The sequence below is a fragment of the Anomalospiza imberbis genome, chromosome 5 (assembly GCF_031753505.1).
Source record: "Anomalospiza imberbis isolate Cuckoo-Finch-1a 21T00152 chromosome 5, ASM3175350v1, whole genome shotgun sequence".
NCBI lineage: Eukaryota > Metazoa > Chordata > Aves > Passeriformes > Viduidae > Anomalospiza > Anomalospiza imberbis.
In genome coordinates, this window is record NC_089685.1 from 61434961 (window position 1) to 61454926 (window position 19966).

A 19966-nucleotide genomic window follows, 5' to 3' on the forward strand; every position below is an offset into this window, starting at 1 on the left:
GTATCCAGAGTCTAGTAGGAGATGGTATGTTGTCTCAGAAAGCAGCACATGAAGCTACTGCTCCTGATGGGTCCTCTGACAGGGCTGTACAGGGCAGGAAGCAGCCATCCTAATCCACCAATAACTAATTTTCACATATATCTGGTCACTGGTGCTCTTCCAGATGAGACTGACAATGTCTCATCTTGCTGAGCTGGGCAAGTTACCAATAATTTGATGACTCTTTGCCTTGGTGATCTGCTGATCCAGGGGCTGAAACGTCTGCATCGTGATGCAGCCTTCCCTGCAGCGGACCTTTGCAGGCTGCTGAGACCCTACTGGAGCCTTGCCCTCTGGTTAGGGGAACACGGCTGGGTTTTATACTCTGCTCACCAACACTTTGTACTAGCTTTGTCTTAGCTAAGCAATCATCTTTCTTCCATCCTTGTGGTAAAGTCACTTAATTGTGAGAAGTGGAAGGGAAGTTTTGGAAGTGTTCTGTGGAAGTGATGTAGTTAAGTATCATAGAATGGTGTGAGTTGGAAGAGACCCTACAGATCATCTTGTTCCAACTCCTCTGCCAAGGGCAGGGACACCTGTCAGAAGACCAGGTTGCTCTGAGCCCATTCAGTCTATCCTTGAACATTCCCAGGAAAAGGGACTGCTTCTTTGGGCAACCATTTGCAGTGCCTCACCACCCTCAATAGAATCATACAATAGTTTGGGTTGAAAGGGACCTTAAAGATCATCTTGTTCCAGCCCTCTGCTGTGGGCAGGGACACCTTTGCAGTGGCAGTATTGAATCAGTGTGCACTATGGAGAGGAGGCAGGAATGTGAGGGTAGCTGACCTAGTGAAGATAAGGGAACCTGCATTGCACAGAGAAAATGCACTTGATCCCTCGGTGTTCAGAAATTAATGTGACAGAAGTGGATGTCTGTGAGGTTACTGAAGAGTAATCCAATAAAGAAGCAGTTCCTACAGAGTCAGGCAGAATGGGGAATGGTTGTTAAAAGTTAAAACTAAAAGGCTCATGAGAGACTCTGAAAAGAGAAAAGGAAATACTTGACATGGCTAGAAAGGAAGGATGGGGTAATGGGCTAGGCTATCACCTGTGTGTCCAAAATGAAGTGAGATTAATGCACAACTGAAATTTCAGACTGGAAAGAGTATGGGGGAAAATAAGCTAGACTGTAAATAAGAGGAAGAAACATGTATTTCCAGAGGCTGTCAAAAACTCTAGAATAAATAGAGTGTGAAGTTGAATCTATATGAAAACAAATAGGTCACAGGAATACAAATGTGGTACCAGTCCTAAATCTGAACAGAGGCGATGAATACAACAGTCAGAAAGACATCAAAGAGGCAGTAGAGCTATGCTGTTGTGATTGATGAAGGCTTTAGCTAGCCTGCCCTATTAGCAACATGCTGTGTAGGACCTGCCTTTTTAAGAGATGGTTGGTCTGCAGTCAGTTGTGTTGGTAACTTGCAGTTATATATCGTGTTTCTATTAAAGGAACCTGGAGTGCCTTGGAAGGTAACAAATTCTTTGGCAGATTGGAAAAGAGAGAGATGCGTGGGTGTTAGACTGGTTTTAGTGTTACACTATCACAACTATGGGCTGAATTTTATCTTGAGGTCCCTGTGAAGGTATCAGTGGAAGATGGAGGTAGAGCGTGTGTGTCTTCTGGCTCTTGTCTGATTATCCTGCACACCTGAACAGCCAGAAACCTCTCTGAATGCAGGGAGCCCTGCATTTATGATAATCTATTTGCAGTGCATTACTTGCCTCTACACATGGAACTTGGACACGTCTCCCATTGTTCTTAGGAAAGGTTTTTGGGGAAATCATTTTCCCTGTGAGCACTGTCCTCATCAAATGCAGTAGTAGTTGAGATAGAGAATGCTCTGAGATCAAAGGTGCTGGAAAACAGTTTGGGAGACTCTTGCTTAGTTCCCAGCTGTGCCCCATGTCTCCTCTCTGCCCTTGGGTAAATGCATTCATTTCTCTGTGCTCTTGCTTCTTCTGTGTGAAGCAGAAATCATAATGCATCGTTAGCCTGTCCTGTTCAGTTAGATTAAAAACCTTTTGGAGCAGGCAGCATGTTCTACTGCATGTTTATGTAACATTTTGCATAATTTGATCTTGGCTAGCATCATCTAGGACACGTGGAGATACCTCATAAATAATACTAATAATATTTTAATATTTTTAATGCTTAGCACATTCACAGCATTTAACCTCCCCCTAAAGCAGAACTCAGCACTGTCGACATCGCAATGATTGAGCATGAGTCATGTTGGCTCCTTTCCCTGGCATGGTTCAGTCTGTCAACTAGCCAGAAAGCTGAGGCCTTTAGTGAACATGTACTGGGCGTCAGGAACACCTGGATCTTAATGCAGCCCTGGCAGTAACTTACTGTGTCATTGCTGGGTAATGTTGTTTTTTGGGGTTTTTTTTTAAGTGAACTCTGGTCTTTGGCCATCTCACTTGAGACAGTGGGAGCCAGAGGCTCACAGAGCTTTTCTGTGTTAGAAATTAAAAGTATTACACATCCTGAAAAACAGCCTCTAAGAAGCTCATGCATTGGAAAACCCAAACTGGGGGACACTTTTGAAAAACCCTGCTCTTCTTGTGCTTGCTTTCTAATCAGGAACAAAGGGGAAGGATTTATGTACCTTAAGAGGTAGATGTGGAATTCAGTAGAAGTTCACACGGTGTCTTGAAGGAAAGTACTAGACGATTTATATAATCTCATTTTCTCTGACTGCTCTTTGTTGCAGGATATAAGAGGAGGGATGGAAAAGAGACCAGATGTACTAGGAGAGTGCTGACACATCTGATCACCCACCACAGGGTCTCTTTTCCTCCTCAGATGAGAAGCTTAAATACTGAGAATCTCTCCTGCACACAGACACATCAGGACCTTCCTTTTCAGGAGTGCATCCACAGCCCAGTTGTGTGCTCGAGGAGGTTCCAGCAGCTGCTGTGAGCCTGTATGCTGGCTCGAGCTCCTAGCTTCCCGTTATCTGCTGAGACAGATTGGCTCAGTCATCTGCAGTCTTTTCTCCAGGCACGTGTCCTGCAGGACATCGGTGCCAAATCTTCCAGAATACCCTCTGGGAACCAGGGTAGAGTGGCCAGCTACAAACCTTCAAAAGAATTAAAAACTGAGAAGAAAAAGGTGTGTTCAAAATAGGGGGTGGTGACAACTTAAACTCTGAAAATTACACTTTAATTACAGCCAATAAATGAAACAAGCAACAGGAGTTCATATCCAGTTCTCTGTTACTGCCCTGCATTTTGCCTAGACTGTATGCAATTTCTTCTGAGTGACCTTGCCTGAGCACTCCCTACACTGCTGAATTAATCTTTATTTACTTTGCTGCAAAGCTTTGTCCCTGTGTGTATTTTTTTTCCTGTATTGAAGCACTTGTCAGAAAAGCCTGCTAAGCTAAGCACCAAGCATAGGATTTAGTGATGCTCCAGCCACTGAAAACATCACGCTGCTGGGAGAAGAGAGAAAGAATAAAGCCACTCTGCCTTTCTTCCTGCCCCTCTAATCTAGGAATTCTACTAGAGGCAGAGTGATCTCTAAGATAATTTAGCCTTGGAAATTGGCTGTCTGGAGGAGCAAGGTGCTCACTTCCAAATCCTTCACCAGGTGATGTGCTGGGGTATGTGGTACTGCCCTGAAACCTGCAGAGAGAAGAGCCCCTGTGCAGAAGGGCATACACACCTTTTAACACTGTGACAAGGTCCTTAATCCGCCTTTTGTATTTTCATTGTCATCTTTACATTCCTGCCAGGCAAGATGACCTTTTATTAAAGGTGCCCTGCGCTCCCTTCAGACATATTTGAGTTGTACATCCCTCTAAGCTCAGCTTGCACTTGTGTGGCCTTTGACAGGGATAGGTGGGAAGCTGCAAAGAATGGAAAAAGTAGTCTTTAACATCTGAAAACTACTATGGACTAGAAAGATGGCAATGCTGAACAGAGAAACCAGTGCAAGGAAAAGGAACAAGAGCACAGTTATTGTTTGGTGGGCTTTAGCCCTTTGGTGCTGGTGAAGTTTCTTCTACCTTATTTCTTCTCAAGGGAAATGGCTTCTTATTCAAAGACATTCCCTCCTTCCTTTGTATTTGCTGTAAAGTTCAGTACCCAGGACCCAAATCTCATGTCCTTCATGTCCTTCTGTTCTGTGCCTGCAATCTGGGGGTGGTGACTCCCAGCTCAAGCCTGGGCAGTGACGGGGAGCTGCATAGCAGCACCTGCTTCAGGATGTTCATAGGAATATCCCCTTCATGCCCCACAGATGGCTTCCCAAGGCACACAGAACCTAAAACCCTCAACAAGAGGCAAACCATACACCCATCCAGAAACAAACCTGACATTAGGAGCAGTAAGGGGGCATAAAAATAAGGCTTTCCTTTTCTAAATTTCTCTTCCCCGCCCTCCTGAATCTAACATTACTTGTACTTTCCTGTTCCTTCATTGAAATTGAGCCACTCAAACACTGCTGTTATGGTGCTATATTTATTTAGTGATTATGTCTAGTGGGCCCACCCAAGATGAGGACCCTGTTCAAACCTATCATGATATGAATGTAAAAGAAGGGAGTGCAGCACTACCAAACATGGCAGAACTGTTGCATCAGCTTGACAGGTGCTGAGGAAGACTTACACAACTTTGGATGAAGCTGCTGGGTGACAGGGTAATGAAATGCAGAAGCAGAGGGAGGACTGGGAGATATTTTTTCCTTTCCCCTTGCAAAACACTATGCTTTAGAAGGAAATTTCCACCAAGTAAGTGACCACAGCCAGATTAAATCTGATAAAAAGTGGCTCAGGCTCTGGTTAGAGAATGGTGACTCCACCAGTCTCTCTGATCATGCCCCTTCCCGGGGTCATGGAGGATGGGGCACTGTACCAGAACATCCAGCTACACTGGTAAAATTTAGATTTTGTCATTCTGGAGCACATTGCTAATTGAAATCACTTCTGGACTACAGCTACCTTCCTGTTTTGGCCTGCCAAGTTTAGCTCTTCTCTGGAGCAGAGGTCCATCTGAGTCCAAAATCAAAGACTAACTCTTCCAAGGTCCCTACTTTGCCACTGGTGTCAATAGGAAATTGCTTGTGCTATACTAAATATTAATAAACAATAAGAACTTTGAAATTTGGAACCCAATTTTGTGGTTCAGGGAGTTTTCTCAGCTGGTCCTTCTCTAGTGTCTGTTACTCCTATGACTCCATTTGCAGTAGGAAGCAATTGCTGGATCTGCCACTTTGATTAGGAGCTTTTGGAGCAAAGTTCTTTCACCTGTCATACAGCATAACAATGTTCCAAGCTGCAGTCCTATAGCCTCATGCTGTGACCTTGTTGAAGCTCCTAACGTGAAGCCAGGTCAGATTTTGGATAGCAATCTGCAAGGCAGAGCCAGAATACTGCAGGAGGCACCATTTGGGAGTCAGCAGGAGGTGTGATTCCTCAAGTCAGTCTTGAACTGGTTCCACAGCATGGTGGAATCCTGCTTTCCTGGCAGGAAAGACAGGCAACCTCAACCCCAGCCATCTGAGGATATTAAAAAGCTCTTTCTCCAGGAACAGTCATTATCTCTAACACCGTGCTTAAGTTTAAACTCGGATAATTACTTTAATCTGACCTAAAAAAAGATTCTCAGGTGGGTTTTTTCCTAGGTACAGTATTTTTTCATGCTTTCTGTAGTAAACAGCTTTGTAGGAGCGCTGCACACTGTTAAACAGATGCTTGGTTGCACCCTGAAAGATAGATGCAATTTGGAGGTGGGTCATTATCAGTCGAGAAGCTCTGGGGCTCAGCTGCTACAGGCAGGAGGTAATCATTAATAGCAGGGCTGTGCAGCAGCATTGATGAAGATGCATGGTATTTGTGAGGTGTTTGAATTATTAGTGGTGGGATCCACACACCTCTCCTGGAGAAAACACCAGGCTGCTTTACAAGACCAATATCTGTCCATGTAAATGGTGTGACAGACAGCCAGAATTCTTGGTGTAACTCATGCTAGCTTTAGTACTAGTGAGTGCTGGTAGTCAAGGGTATCTCAAAAAAACCCTTGCTATTCCCTGCAGCCTCCTATTTGATTAAGGGCCCTACCCTAGGTCAAAGATCTCCAGTTGTCTCCCATTTCTGGAGTATCTGAAGACTTGTCTCATTGTCTTAATACCTCTTTTTTCTTCAGGTTACTTCTTAGGTTTTTAATATTCACTGTATGTTTTTCCTGACAGAAATTTCTTACTATTATTTTTGGGTTTAGTGGACTTGAGAGTTTAATGGATGCATTTAGAAGATTTGAATAAATCATTATGGAGAGAGTTTTAAGGAAGGATATATTTGCTTCATCTTGTTTCTGTAATGAAAAAAAGCAAACCTAACAAAATTTTTCAAAAGCCATCTTCAATCCTTGCCAAACTTTGCAGGGGAATATGATGTGGTGCCTGAGAAGCAACTGACTTAAATTCAAATTTAACTTCAAACCTAATGAAAACTGAGCTATGCAGCCAAAAGCCTGTGCAGCCTCGTACAGGACCCATTTTCTGAGCAGCCCTTGGAAGTAAGATCAGTGGCTCTGACCAATGGTGCTTTGTTTTTTTTTAGTGTTCATCTGATTTAACATGGGAACACCTGAATCTTTGTCTTTTATAATGAATCTGTCCTTGACAGAGCATCCCTTCTAAAGGGCAGAAACACAGAAGCATTGCCAACCATTAAAAATTTCTCTACTGCATACCCCTTCTGCATTTTCTTGTCCTGCCTGCTGGTAACACCAGCTCAAGTTAAGCCTTCCCCAATGCCTCTCAAATCAATGTAACAGTTTCACTGCATTTGGCTGTACCACAGTCCTTTCCTTGGCATCAATATTGTTGAAGGCTTGAAGACCTTTAGCATTGCTTATGTCAGGTGCCTGAAGTTCAGGCGCTGCTCTTTCATGAGAAAAGTGTATAAATGATGGTGTGATGAAGGCAAATGTGTACAAGTTTGCACAACGTGGAACATCCAGAGCATGTCAACCTTGAGTGCTTGCAAAAAAGCTTTATAAACTGCCCTTGTGGTTTGGCCACCATGAAATCCCAGCACTGCAATGCTGGCTGTTGGCATTTGATTTCCAACAGAAACTCAGAACTCCAAACCACGGTGTTCTGTTGGGTCAAAAAAACCAACCTTTTTATTCTCTTACATTGAATTTTTATTTGTTACTAAAAAAAGACAGAATAAATGCTTCAGTCTTAACAAAATAGGATTTTAAAAGTTTCTTGTTTGCAAAAATGTTTTGATTGTTTTGATCTATTTGAACGCAAACACATTTTGAGAGGTATTTTCCTTCACGTGAACACAGGGTTACATTAAATTTCTTCTAGTGAGTTAGCTCAGGAGACTGAGCTGAAGAGAAAGAACCCTGTTGATTCTGTCAGCTTATTTTGTAGGAAAAGACAAAACTCCCATGTATCAACACAGAAGGAAAAAAAACCCACAAAATGTGAGTGTTGATAAGAAAAAGTGGGAGGGGGAAAAGAGCGAAACTTGCCTGTTGAAAACATTTTCAAAAGACAAAAGCGATGAGGTAGAGAAAATGAGCATTTCTTTCCTTGGGGCTCTTGCCTTCTCTGACCTTTACAACAAATCCCTCCTTCTATTATAAATGGGATATTAACGGTCCTGTTTCAAGTACAGCATCCTCCAGGCTTCTTGCAGGACAGTCACAAAGCAGGGGAGGAAAGTAGGGAAGGAACATAGCTCTGTCCTCAGCTTGTTTCAAAAAGAGGGAAAGAAAACATTATCACTGCAGACAGGAATGACAGGGTGAAGCCATTTAGCTGGTGGGAAGGATGGTGAGATGAGTGGTAGGTGGGGAGGAGCCCGAAGGGGAAGCAGAGAGGAGTGCTCATGCAGATGTGATGCAGTGTCCTCGGCTGAGCCTGCCTGGCAGCAGCTCAGAGATGGGAGGCCCCGAGGAGCTGTATGATGGGTGGTGGTGTTTGGGATGCATTGCATGGGGCTCCATGTTCTCCTGTGAGTCACTGAGCTGTTCTCTCCATTTTGGGGCAGGAACAGGTTCTGCCATGACAAACCACAGGGCTGGCAGGCTTTTCCCCTTGCAGTAAATGCTTTAGAGTCAGACATTTCTCTGCATGTTAAACAGGTCTGAGATATTCAGGACTTTGATTGGCACAAGGCATACCCTAGGAGTAGTTTGGAAATAGCAGCAGGAAACACTGAGGGATTGTCATGCTTATAAAACTTATATATTTTCTGTGCTATTTAGGAGTGCCAGCCTCTGGGGAGCTACTTGTGCCTCTGCAACTGATGACAGAGGAAGAAGAGAGGGGTCCCCTAAGCACTGTTTTATTTTACTCTGTTGTGTTTTTGTCAGTGATAGAACATGGAGATTAAGGTCAATCCCAAGAACCTTAAGTGGTACTCAGCTTTTTAGGTGCAAGGTATTTACAGCTCCAGCACAGCAGACATTTCTTCTGCTATTCGTCATTCAGAAATTGAGCCCAAAAGCTTTGCCTGTCTCCCATCACCTGTTTCTAACATCATTTTCCATTATGCACAGTTGTGTTATCAACCACTACCACAAAACATATCCCAGAAACATCTGCATATCTCCTTAAGTGTCCTGTAGCCTGTGGCTTTCAGTGCATCCCAGATGGTTTGGGGTGAATGCTGGATCTCTCCTGGTGTGTGTTGGTGATGCATGTCCCTGTTGAACGTATCCTCATCCCAGGGCTGCCCTGTCCATAGGAAGACAGGGTGTGGAGAGTCAATAAATTCACAGTGGCTGTCTCTGGCCAGCAGCTGGCCAGGCTCTTCTTGGGGTGCAGGAGGACAGGGTTGGCACCCAGCAGCAAAGAAAAGTTGCTACCACCAGCAGGCACCAGCTATAGAACCGGTGCAAGTTTTCTAGGCAAAATATAGTTAATCTAGATATGGATCTTGATGTCTCCAGACAGTGCTGAAATGAACAGAACATTTTTAAGGAGGAAATACTTCTGTGGATAATGAGACTAGCCCATGGTTACTCAATGATCCTTGTGGATCCTCCTAGCTGAGAATATTCTATGATTAACTCAGGAGATACTTCTTTTGCTGTATTTCTTTTTTCAAATGAGGTCCATGGTCTTTTTATCTGAAAGGGTTTGAATCACTGTGAACTGTCACAGTTAGTGGGGGGAAAAAGCCCTCCCTTAAAGGGCAAGTTATTACATAGTGGATTGTTGTGAATTTTCTGGTATCCTCCTCTGAAGCACCTTGTGGTGGCCGAGGGCAGAAGCTGACCATGGGCAGAATTTGTGTGGGTCTCCTTTTAGTTTTTCAAACCATTTGCAGGCTCCAAAACTCACTGGGAAAGATACTGGGAATGAGGCTGTGGGAAGGGAGAAGAAGCAAGTGAGGAAGGGCTGGAGTGGGGTGGGGAGAACATGTGCATGGGTTTGCTTGTAATTAGGAGATTTAAACTTTGAAAGAAGTTAATTAATAATGAAACTTCTGACTGAATGATGCAGATTATGAAGACTGGCTTTGTCAGCAGCTGCAATTAATTACAGGCTCAGGCGCAGGGAAAAGGAGGGGGGTGAGGGATGTGGGAGAGGGGAGGCATCACCAAAAGAAAGATGATAAACCTGGCTGCAGGCTGTTGCTGTGGTGACAGGAGGCAGTAGCTGTGGTTGACAACGGTGACACACTGAAGGCAGCAGATAGTCCTAATTACCCCCTCCACCAACCCAAGCAAGTAGCAACCCCTCCTGATTCAGGGTAGGAGTTGCTCTGGTTTTCTCCTTGTACTTTGTTCCTTTCTGCTGTAGGTTTGATGTGCTTTTTTAGTGTTTCCAGCTGCTCTGAAAGGAAAACCGTGGGGCAGTGGCTTTTTCTAATACTAATGCCACTGTAATAGCCTGGGAATGGCCAGTGGTTCTGTAATATTCTTGGGAAACCTGGACAATGCTGGCAAATTTTGAGAGCCAATATCTAAAAAGCAGGGGAGAAGAAATCATCTGCAACTGGCCATGGCATTTTGAGCAGGAAGATGAGATTGCACAGCTGCCCTAAATTTCAGGCTTTTTGGGAGCAGTTGCCATGTCTTGTTAGGTCTTGTGCTTCAGGGTCTCACCAGAAGCTGCCAGCACCCTGCCATGGTCTGCATGGCCTTGTGGGGGGCACTGCAAGGGCAGTGACAGAAACATGGAAGCGTGCTGCTCTGGCATTGCTGCTGCCAAGGCACGTGCATAGAAGTGTAGATCTGTGTTAGATAAAAACTCCTGACTTTCCTGCGTTGGGCTGTAGTCAGAGTAATACTCTCTGCCTCCAACTCTCTTGTGTCATGCTTTCTGGAGGAAAAAAAAAAGCCAACTGGCTTTTAAAACAATTTCTGCTTTTAATTTGTCATGCATTAATTTAATCCAGGAATGTTTGAGGCCCTGGTTTTGTCCCCATATCTTCTGACCTGCTTATGCCCAGGGAGAAGGACTTTTGCAACCATTGGCTCAGACTGCTCTGAAACTGTTTTGGCCCCTTGAAGAATGTCATTCAGCACCGATCCCTCTATCAGGGCTTCACTGGTGCTGCTTTTCAGTAACTGTCAAAGCACCTGCAAAAATGGAAAGGCTGAGAGAGCTGGGGCTACTCAGCCTGAAGGAGAGATGGTTTAGAGAGCTCTTTTCTTTTTTTTTTCTTTTTTTTCTTTTACAATACCTGATAGGAGTAAAAGACACAGACTGCTCAGTGATGCCTAGTGACAGGGCAAGAGGTAATGGTCACAGCCTGAAAAGTGGGATATGTCCTATTTAAAGTTAAGAAAACACTTATTTTCTGTGTAAATAGTCAAATGTTGGAGCAGGTTGCCCAGAGAGGTTCTGGTGCCTCTATATCTGAAGATATTCAAACCCCAAGTGGATTTAACCCTGAGAAATCTGCTGTAGTTGATGCTACTTTGAGCACAGAAGGTGGACAAGATGCCTCCAGAGGCTCTACCAACATCAACCATTCTGTGGTTCTGTAATGGAATGGTGACACCAAACAGATTTTGAAGAGTCCAGAAAAATAACTGCAGTCTTATCTAAAAACCCTGTGTGAGCTAATGGAAATTAGCTCTCTCAAATTGCTTTCCTGGGCTTCAGATCTGATCATTAAAGAAATGTGCAAGAGAGAGGAAGGTGAAAAGTTGAAGTTGTGTTGCATAGACCCTGAGTGAAAATACTTGGTGCCCTTTTGGTGCATTCCTCTCAGAAAAGGGCCTGGTTTTGAAGCCTACATTGAAGGTGGGCTTCATGTGCATTACTTTGTAGTGCACATGGGATTAACCTTGTGAGGGATAGTGATAACACATTCTTGAAATCACCTTAGAGCATAGTTGGAACAGTAGAACTAGTGCCCTGCTCTTGTCTGATTTTGCAACTGAAGGTAGCTCACCACAATCCAGGTGGGGAAGAAGAAAGAGAATTAATAATCTTCTAGATCAGATTGTACAGTTTAGTCATAAATCACTGTCAGAGAATGAGCATGGAAGAGTTGCTCAGAACAAACCACAGAAGCTGACTGTCTTTCAGAAGTGATCAGAGATACAGGCCGCTCTTTTAGGTTCAGTACTGAAAGGACTGAAAATGGATGCACTCAGTGGGTTGTATTTTAAGTAGATAATTTTGTGCCTCTCCTATTTAAAAAAGGTTAAATTGTCTGACAGTGGAGACTGGGCAGATATGTTGTTGTGAGGTGTGTAAAATGCCCAAAAATGTTTCTGCCAGAGGCTGGAGGTCTATTTACTCTTTTTACATCACTGCTTTGCAATTGGAACACTGGAAAGTACTGCGCAAAAGTACCCACTTTTAGAGCTAAAATACTGGAAATGAGGTCTTGGATAAGCACGTATCAGGCTTTAAAACTCCTTCAGGAGGAGAGGGGGCAGCTAGAGTGTGTAGAGTACAAAGGTCACACAAATACACCATTTTTATCTACTTCTCTAATACATAAATGAAGTGGCACTTGACGAAATTATAAGACAACAAATTAATAATAAATAGGAGGGAACAGTTTTTAATGTAAAGTATAATTAGCCAGTATAGCTCCGGGCTGCTAACTATTATCAAAGCAGATATTTTACCAAGATTATCAACAAAGGATTCAAATGAATAAGCAAAGCATCTGCAGGGACACCAGTGTAGCTGAGAAAACAATTATAAGGACTATCAATCCTCATGCTTTAGGGCATAAATAGATCACCAGCTGGGGTCAGAAACACAAATTCTTCTTATAGTTAGTGAGTAACTTGGGCTCATTGTGGAGTTTTATGCAGCATGGGTCACTGCTGGAAACATAGTAACAGGATCAGTGGCACTTCTTGACCCCCAACTTTCTCTGAGAGGGGAAAAGGGAGAGTTCCAGCCTCATCTTGCACTCCCTTCCCAGGAGGGCAATAATCATGTAGAGATCAATCTGCCCATTTTGATTTAGATCCCTTGATCTTGGAGATCTGTGATACATTTAGGTATAGTCCACCTTGGAAAGTCTCTTCCACGTATTTGGAAGATTTCGTAAACCAAGAGGGAAGGGGCTCTGCAAACCAACAGGAGAGGAGCAAGCATGTGTTTGACTATGGCAATTATTTGATTTGTGTAAGTACTTTAGGCCTTTTGTGCTACCTCTGCTTTCCCTTTTAAAAAAGAGTTTTGGATTAATCAAGGAATGGAGTAGTGATGAACTGTGTGCAGAGACTGTGGGAATAATAAATCAGCCTACTAGCACTTCTTTCCCTCAATCTTCCTACTTTGTTACTCAAGCCTAGACCAAGCTTATCTCAGCCATGATGCCTTTGCAGAAGTTTTCCTTGACTCTTTTCCACCTGGTTCGAGTGTGTCAGCATGATGGTGATTCTGCTAAACTGTGTTACCTTGGGAATGTACCAGCCATGTGAGGATATGGACTGCCTTTCTGACAGGTGTAAAATCTTGCAGGTAAGCAGATTTCCTTCTTGTTGTGATGCTGCTCCAGTCCAAGTCACAAATTTTCATGCATGCTTTCCTTCAGCGTGTGGGCGATACCCTCCCGGAGAGGCTGGCAAGGCTGTCCCTGGCAGTGAGCTATCCTGTAAAATGGCAAGAGCTTGCTTTGAGCAGGGGCATGGGACAAGAGAGAGAATGAATGAACTTGTGACTATGCAATACTGAACACTTGCTAATATTCCTGAACCTGCACGTAAGCAGGGGTTTCCAGGTACAAGACACATAGGTTGGGGTTAAGCCAGGGCGAAATAACTTAGGTTACACAATCCAGACAGGGGGGAACAGCAGCTCCCAATGCATTTGGTAGTCTGGTGATGTGCAAGACTATTACTGATTCAACAGATACTGTGGAATTCAGGATGCCCAAAGGGAGAGGAAATAAAGAGAATGCTTAGAAGGGCCAAGAGTACATCCAGACTGAAACACACCAGCTGTGCTTGATGCTTCCCCAGAGAGAAGGTGACAGCAAAGGGTGTCATCCACAGTGCCTAAGGCCTTCACGTATCTGAAGCTTCTCTCTGTGATGGGTGTGTGCTGTCCAAGCTGTGTGGGAAGCTGCACTATATCCTCAGCTGAGCCATCTGCAGCAATGTGATGAGGAGTCCCTCCTGGGGGGACCTTAGAAAAGCAGTGTTTTCCTGGCCAGGCTTAGACTCCTGGTGCTGGACAAACACCATTTTTCAAGTCTATGTAAGGAGTCTCCGATTCTGCATCAGTTACTTCATCTGTGGGGGAAAAAACCTATAAAGGCCCTCACTGAGTTTGAGCAGCAAGAAACTGTGATGCCAGAGCTACGTGGAAGAAACTTTTCCAGCCCTGCCTTGATCTTATTTTCAGGAGTACTGAAATTAGTATTTTTCTCACATGCTGTGTTTGAAAGTCCAGGCTGAGAATGCTTGTCAAATATGCTCTTGGGTTTCTGTTTGGCAGGTGTTTGATGATTTCATCTTCATCTTCTTTGCCATGGAAATGGTCTTGAAGATGGTGGCCCTGGGGATCTTTGGCAAGAAGTGTTACCTTGGAGACACCTGGAACCGCCTGGATTTCTTCATTGTCATGGCTGGGTAGGTTGATAATTTCTGGGTTGGTTTATTCTGGGTTTACTGGAGTATGTTCTGTATGGAACAGAAATGATTTACTAGAGTATGTTCTGTATGGAACAGAAATGATTTACTAGAGTATGTTCTGTATGGAACAGAAATGATGTAACTGAGGAGGAAGTTTCCACTCTGGTGCTACTCCAGTGCAGCAGCCAAGCTGGATTTGGGCATGCTGGGGTTAGCAGCCAATGGAAGAAAGAGCAGACAAGGTATCTTAACTCCTCAGCTGATGTGCAGCCATCTGTCTAGCGCAACTTCAGCAGAGGGTGGTCATTTGTACCAAATGCACAGAACTTGCACAGAACCTTTCTGGGCTTTTATGTTTTTAACATGCCTAGGTAGAAGAGGTGTAACCTTTACCAGAACCAAACTAAAGCTAGCATTTCTGTTTCCAGCAGCAGTGTTTCAAGGGTAGGAACACAGGTTTTTTATTCAGGGCTTTTTGGTTTTGTATTGCACCAGCCTTACATGCAGTACTATTGGGGCAAGTTGACATTTGAGGGTTTTTTACAACAAAGTTGCTATGGTGAAGCTTTGATTTTCTCCTCTGCATGTATCAAGTGGAAAGGCTACCAAAATTTGCCTGTTAAGTCACAGCAAAATGTCCATTTCTGATACCAGTAGGATGTGCTTTTTTCCCTAGAATTCTAATTTTCAATTAGAATGCCTTGTGGGATTCTAATATGAAATAAATATGAAATAATATTGAAATAAATATGCTATATTGCTCTTCTCACAGAAAAAAAGTGAACATCTTTTCAGACAGAAGCCCTCAATTTTGTTTTTCTTTAGCCAGGAATTACCAGCTCCACTGTTGCCTGGAAGTGCAAGTCTTACTGACTGAGCTAGCAGAAAGTTTGAGCTCACTTTGCAGTTTTCCCCCTGGTGTGGAGCAGCACTGTCTTTATATTTGCTTTTGACAGAGTTCTTCTACAGCAAGACTTGAAAGTCATTCCCTCTGGAGGAGCAGATAATTGTTTGCTTCTGGGAGGAGCAGAGATTTTCAAACTCAGTGCAGCTGTAAAAATTTGAAGGCTGATTCTTAGCCAGGTTGTGCATGAAAGAGGACAAGCAGATGAAAGCTGTAGGCTTTTCTAAATTAACACAATGTGTGTGAGATGGGAAGACCTTTCTTGTAGCTGATTCTGCTGTGGTTAACATCTGATTTAAAATGGCCCGACGTGAGAATTGCCAGTTACACCCCATGAGACTTGGTGCTGAGGAAAGCCAGATCATTGTATGTTCTAGCCTGAGCTCCTGGTGGCTAAATCGCTGGAGACTGGATGCAGGGAAAGTAAAGACCCTAGCACAGCAGCCTGTGAGGAAGGAAAAGCTGGGTAGGTTTGAAAAGGGGACCTTGGAGCCCATGGTGCTCCTCTGTGCAGGTGATGTGCTGCAGTGTGCTGGGAGAAAAACTCTGCTCCAGGTGAGCACAGGAAAACCAGGATATGAGGTAAAAAGGCTTGGGAATTGGGGGTCTTGCTCTGCCTGGGGTCCCTGCAAGCATGGTATGTGAGTGGTGCTGTCTGAAGAGATGGTGGGGCAATACTAAATGAAAGAGGGAGAGCTCAAATACTTCCTGCTGAAAACAAGTGAAATCCACATTACCTAGGCAAGATGGGAGGAAACTCCCTTACACATTTCTTTCTGTCACCATTGCTGGAAGGAATTTGAGGAGAGACAGAGTCTTTTGTGCATCTGATAGCAGTACCATGAAAAAAAAGCTCATATCTGAACTTCTTTTAATGCCAGGGAGACTTTGAATCAACCCCTTAGATATGAAATAATCTGTGTGGAGGATTTTTTTATTTCAGGTCTAAAACTGAAAGAAATTTGTTTCCTGATTTCTATTCAATTGTCCTCATGAGGTGTCAGAATGAAATGATAGTAATCTCATTAGAATATCTGATCTCAAAAGATTTTTGCTAAAGAAAGATTTTTCCATTTGGTTATATAGAACTAATGACTATATAATGTATTTTGAGTTATAAAAGCTTGTGGTTATTAATTCATTATTCTTTGAAATTCATTAAAATTGTCTGCGCTGTTTAAATCACATCCAAGGCTTTAACTTGTCCTTACATACTATAGGCTTTTGCTTAACCTCAAATGTAAGCCCCAACCTTTATCCTTATTGATACTACACCCGGATCATGGCTTCAGCTCACTGAAATCGTGTTGTCCAGCTGCTGCCTTAGCATTGACTTAGGGAGGACACTGAGCATTTGGTCTTGCACATTTCCTCCATGCCAGGGAGTTAGATCCTGATCAGAGGCTAATCAGTTTTCTCTAAGAGCCTTCTCCTTTTCAACATCCTGGATTCTTGTTTTCTGTAAGGAGGGTCATAAACTTGGCTCCTAAGGAAACACCCCTGGTGTTGGGGAGCAATGCCCAGCCTAGAGTCCATGCAGCTTCTCTCAGTTTCACAAATATGGACTGTACTTCCCGGCCCTTTCTCCTCCCTTCTCCCTTTCCAAAAAAACATCAGCAAGGCAGCAAAGGTCACAAAGAATAAACTGTAGCATGGAAGAGTGAGGTGCAGGCAGGGCCCATTCTGTGGGGCATTCCTGGGCAGCTGAGATGTCTTCACCTGGTTTGCTGCACAACAGCACATTTTATCAAAGAGCATAATGAGTGTTTGCTGCTATGGCCCCAGACGGTGTTTTGGTTACATAAAACATGTATTCAGGCAATCATTTGTAGTTATTTCCTCACTTCCTTGGAAAGCCAGAAGCTATAGTTTTAGTTAGCTGAATTCCCTCGTGTGCCCTTGCCCTGCTTGCCCCTGCAACCCAGCAGCTCAAGGAGGAAGACTCCATTGTCACTAAAAATGTTCTGTTTCCATGGCAATAGGAGCTGACATCACCAGAATTTTCTCCCCTCTCAAACACTCCCTCCCCTAACCATCTTCAAAATGGTTTTTTTGGCTTTTTTTTTTTTTTTCTGAAAGGGTAAGGAAAAACCCCAAAACATTAGTTATAAGTTAATGTTCTCCCTCAATATTCCCCTCAGACCTCCAAAAATCATATGAAGCAATTTGGTTTGAAGAGTGCCAATGTCCTTGTGTGCACAAACAACCAGGGCTGCAGATTCAGCTTGTTGATGCTCCCATTCCCAACTGCTTGCTGGTGACAGAAGGTTGCAAGCTCCCAGACGTTTCAAGCAGGCTGTGCTTGTCACCACCAGCTGTCCTGGTGGGAGTCCCTCTTCCCTTCCCTTCATGATTAGGTCTTGTCTGTCGTCATTTGTTTCCCACAGTGATGGGCGTGTTTGGAGAGCTTGAATTGAGGCAACTTCGGAGGGCAGCTACCTCAAGTTGAGAGCCTGTGGTGGTTTGAAAGTTGAGATAATGAGAAAGCTAATCAGATTGGAAATGTCAGCCAGACTCTATATGTGTGTGAAGTTAGGGGAAGAGACACTTGTTTCGGGGCTCACACTCATCAACTTTCTAAGTCAGGCAGTTCTCTAGCAATGCAAGAGTGAACAATTGCCCCTGCTCACTCTATTCTATGAAACAATTGCATTCACACGTAGTTGCTACTGTCCCTCTAGGAAAGGAGATACCATGCCTTTATATATCTGACCTGAGGGTCTCCCTCACCTTGGGGGCATGAATTCCATGTAGGGAGAGGTTGTTCTGCTTCTCATGATCCAAGTGCTGTAATTAACCATCTGTGGTGGGAATTCTGTCTGTCTTTGCCTTCTTCTGTGGCATCCCTGAGACATGTTAGGTAAATTAAGGGGCAGAGGACTACACTACGTGGGGGTGGGGTGGGGTGGTGTGTGATTGTGATTACACGTGTGCCCAAAAATCTTTCTCTAACTACTTGCTGCTTGATTTCCATTGACTGAGGAGAGGGTCTGTCTTTCACAGAATGCTGTCTTTACCTCTTCCCATTATCATAGTGGAGTGTGCCTTGTAGATCTCAAACTGTGGTCAAATTCCATCTTGTCCTTACCTTTGGTGTGAGGAATGACATTTTGGATATTTTGGCATTTTGAGATATTCTTGGGGTGTTCTTAAACAGCTTTTAAAAGTGGTGCATTTCAGAATAAGACAGAGCATTCTGTCAGTGCTTCAGTCTGTTTCAGTGCCATTGGTTGTAATATTGTCTTACTATTCCCGCCTGAAATTTCCTGTTTCCTATAGCCAAGTATTGCAGTAGCCTGTCCATTCAATCACAGCACCTCACAATCAATACATTCAGCTACTTTCTTCATTGTGCCCAAGCTTGATTGGTTAGGGTTTTTTTTTTCTTGTCTCTTCTTCTGAAGAGAGAAAACCCCTTCCTATTAGTAGGAACAGTAAACTTTGTTCACAGATGTATGTTGGTTCCATTTTTTTCACACTGGAATACTGGAATACATATTATTTGCATTTCCAAAGCAGTTCATGCTGTTCTATCGCTGACTTGTCATCTTCATTTCTTTTCTGTTCTCCCAAAAATACGCCTCAACTGCAAAATCCATCAGTGACTTTTTTTAGTTTTCTGTCAGGTTGTGATAAATAAATAAAGAACAGAGTGGCAAGAATGGTGCATTACAGAAGTACATCTGCTCACAAATGAATCCCCATTTAGTGTTGCATGTGAGGTTTATTACTTAGACAGTTTTTCTCCAGCTAATGTATGTCATGATGATTACATATCATTCCAGCCATATCAACCTAATTACTTGTGTGAACCAGACTTGTAATCTCATAAGAAATTATAACACATTAGTTTGATGATGTCTATTTTTCCTTACACTTGTATTGGGTATGGTTAATTTTGTTATCCACTTTTAATCCACAATCTATCCAAGATGCACATTGACAATTTCATCACTGTACTGTCACCAGCATCAGTCCTGTCACTGAGATCACTGTGTACTGGCACAACATCAGAATTCCTTTGACCCTTGGATGCTTTCCCAGTTTTCTGAGTCTAATCAAAAATTATCAGTACTGGTCCAGATCTTTTCTGGCCGTCTCTTTTAAAACTGTTGCATACAAATTGTCCAGACTTGCTTATCTTAGAAAATCCCTATTTAGGCACAGCCTGAAATACTTGATCACAGCTGGAGCTGAAATTAGCTCATTATGATCAATGGTGCACTTACATCATCTGACCTTCCCCAGAGGACTTTTATTTTAACTGATGTTTTCTGCCTTTTTTACACTGTTAGTAACAATTCTGGTTTCTTGTTCCAAAACTTATACCATTTTATGTGCTCTTTCAGTTCTCTTACAAATTTTCTGCAAGTCCATCTCCTAATTTATATTCATGAGTATCACCTTCCCCTTTCCTGCTATTGACGTTGCTGCTTTTGCTTTCACTCATGTTGTACTATCTTCTTAGCCTGTTCACCTTTCTTGTCTCTCCTGAAGCTTCTTGGATACCTGAGAAATATTCCTAAACACTACTTGACTGTACTCCACAGCTCATAATTTGAAGTCTGACTAGTTTGACACTTGGAGCTATTTAAAAGACATGTAGATGTCACTGGTGCTTAAGGACAGGATTTAGTGGTGGACTTGGCTAGGTTGAAGTGTACTTAATGATCTTAAAGACATTTTCTAATCTAAACAATTTTATGTTTCTATGGCTGTTTCTGTGTGCTTTCAAATTCATGAATATGGCCTTCCAAATCCACCAGATATACCTGGTACTGTTGACGACCTTACATAAGCTGGACATAACACATGCAATCAAGTTCTGTAATATTTTTTTTAAAAAGAACTTGATAGAAAACCCATCTTCCATTCTTGAATACCATTTTCTGTGATTTGTAATGCTGGGAACTTCCAAGGAGATTTAGGTACCCCCAATGCATTGCTCAAATGTAATTCTTAGAGGTGAATTGAGAAACTGCT

At 43.1% G+C, this 19966-nt stretch overlaps 1 protein-coding gene across 9 annotated transcripts in view; it reads left to right on the plus strand.

Moving 5' to 3' along the window:
- CACNA1I (calcium voltage-gated channel subunit alpha1 I) overlaps positions 1-19966 on the plus strand; it is a 164507-nt gene that overhangs the window by 66369 nt on the left and 78172 nt on the right. For 8 of the 9 annotated variants that reach the window (XR_010999416.1, XM_068191301.1, XM_068191300.1 and 5 more), the window contains 2 exons: positions 12852-12964; positions 13943-14076. Coding sequence is in view for 8 of the 9 variants with exons in the window: in XM_068191301.1 (XP_068047402.1) it covers positions 12852-12964; positions 13943-14076 (247 nt within the window). In the remaining variant the exon portion in view is untranslated. The remainder of the gene's footprint in view (positions 1-12851; positions 12965-13942; positions 14077-19966) is intronic. The other variant, XM_068191304.1, reaches the window with a different exon arrangement.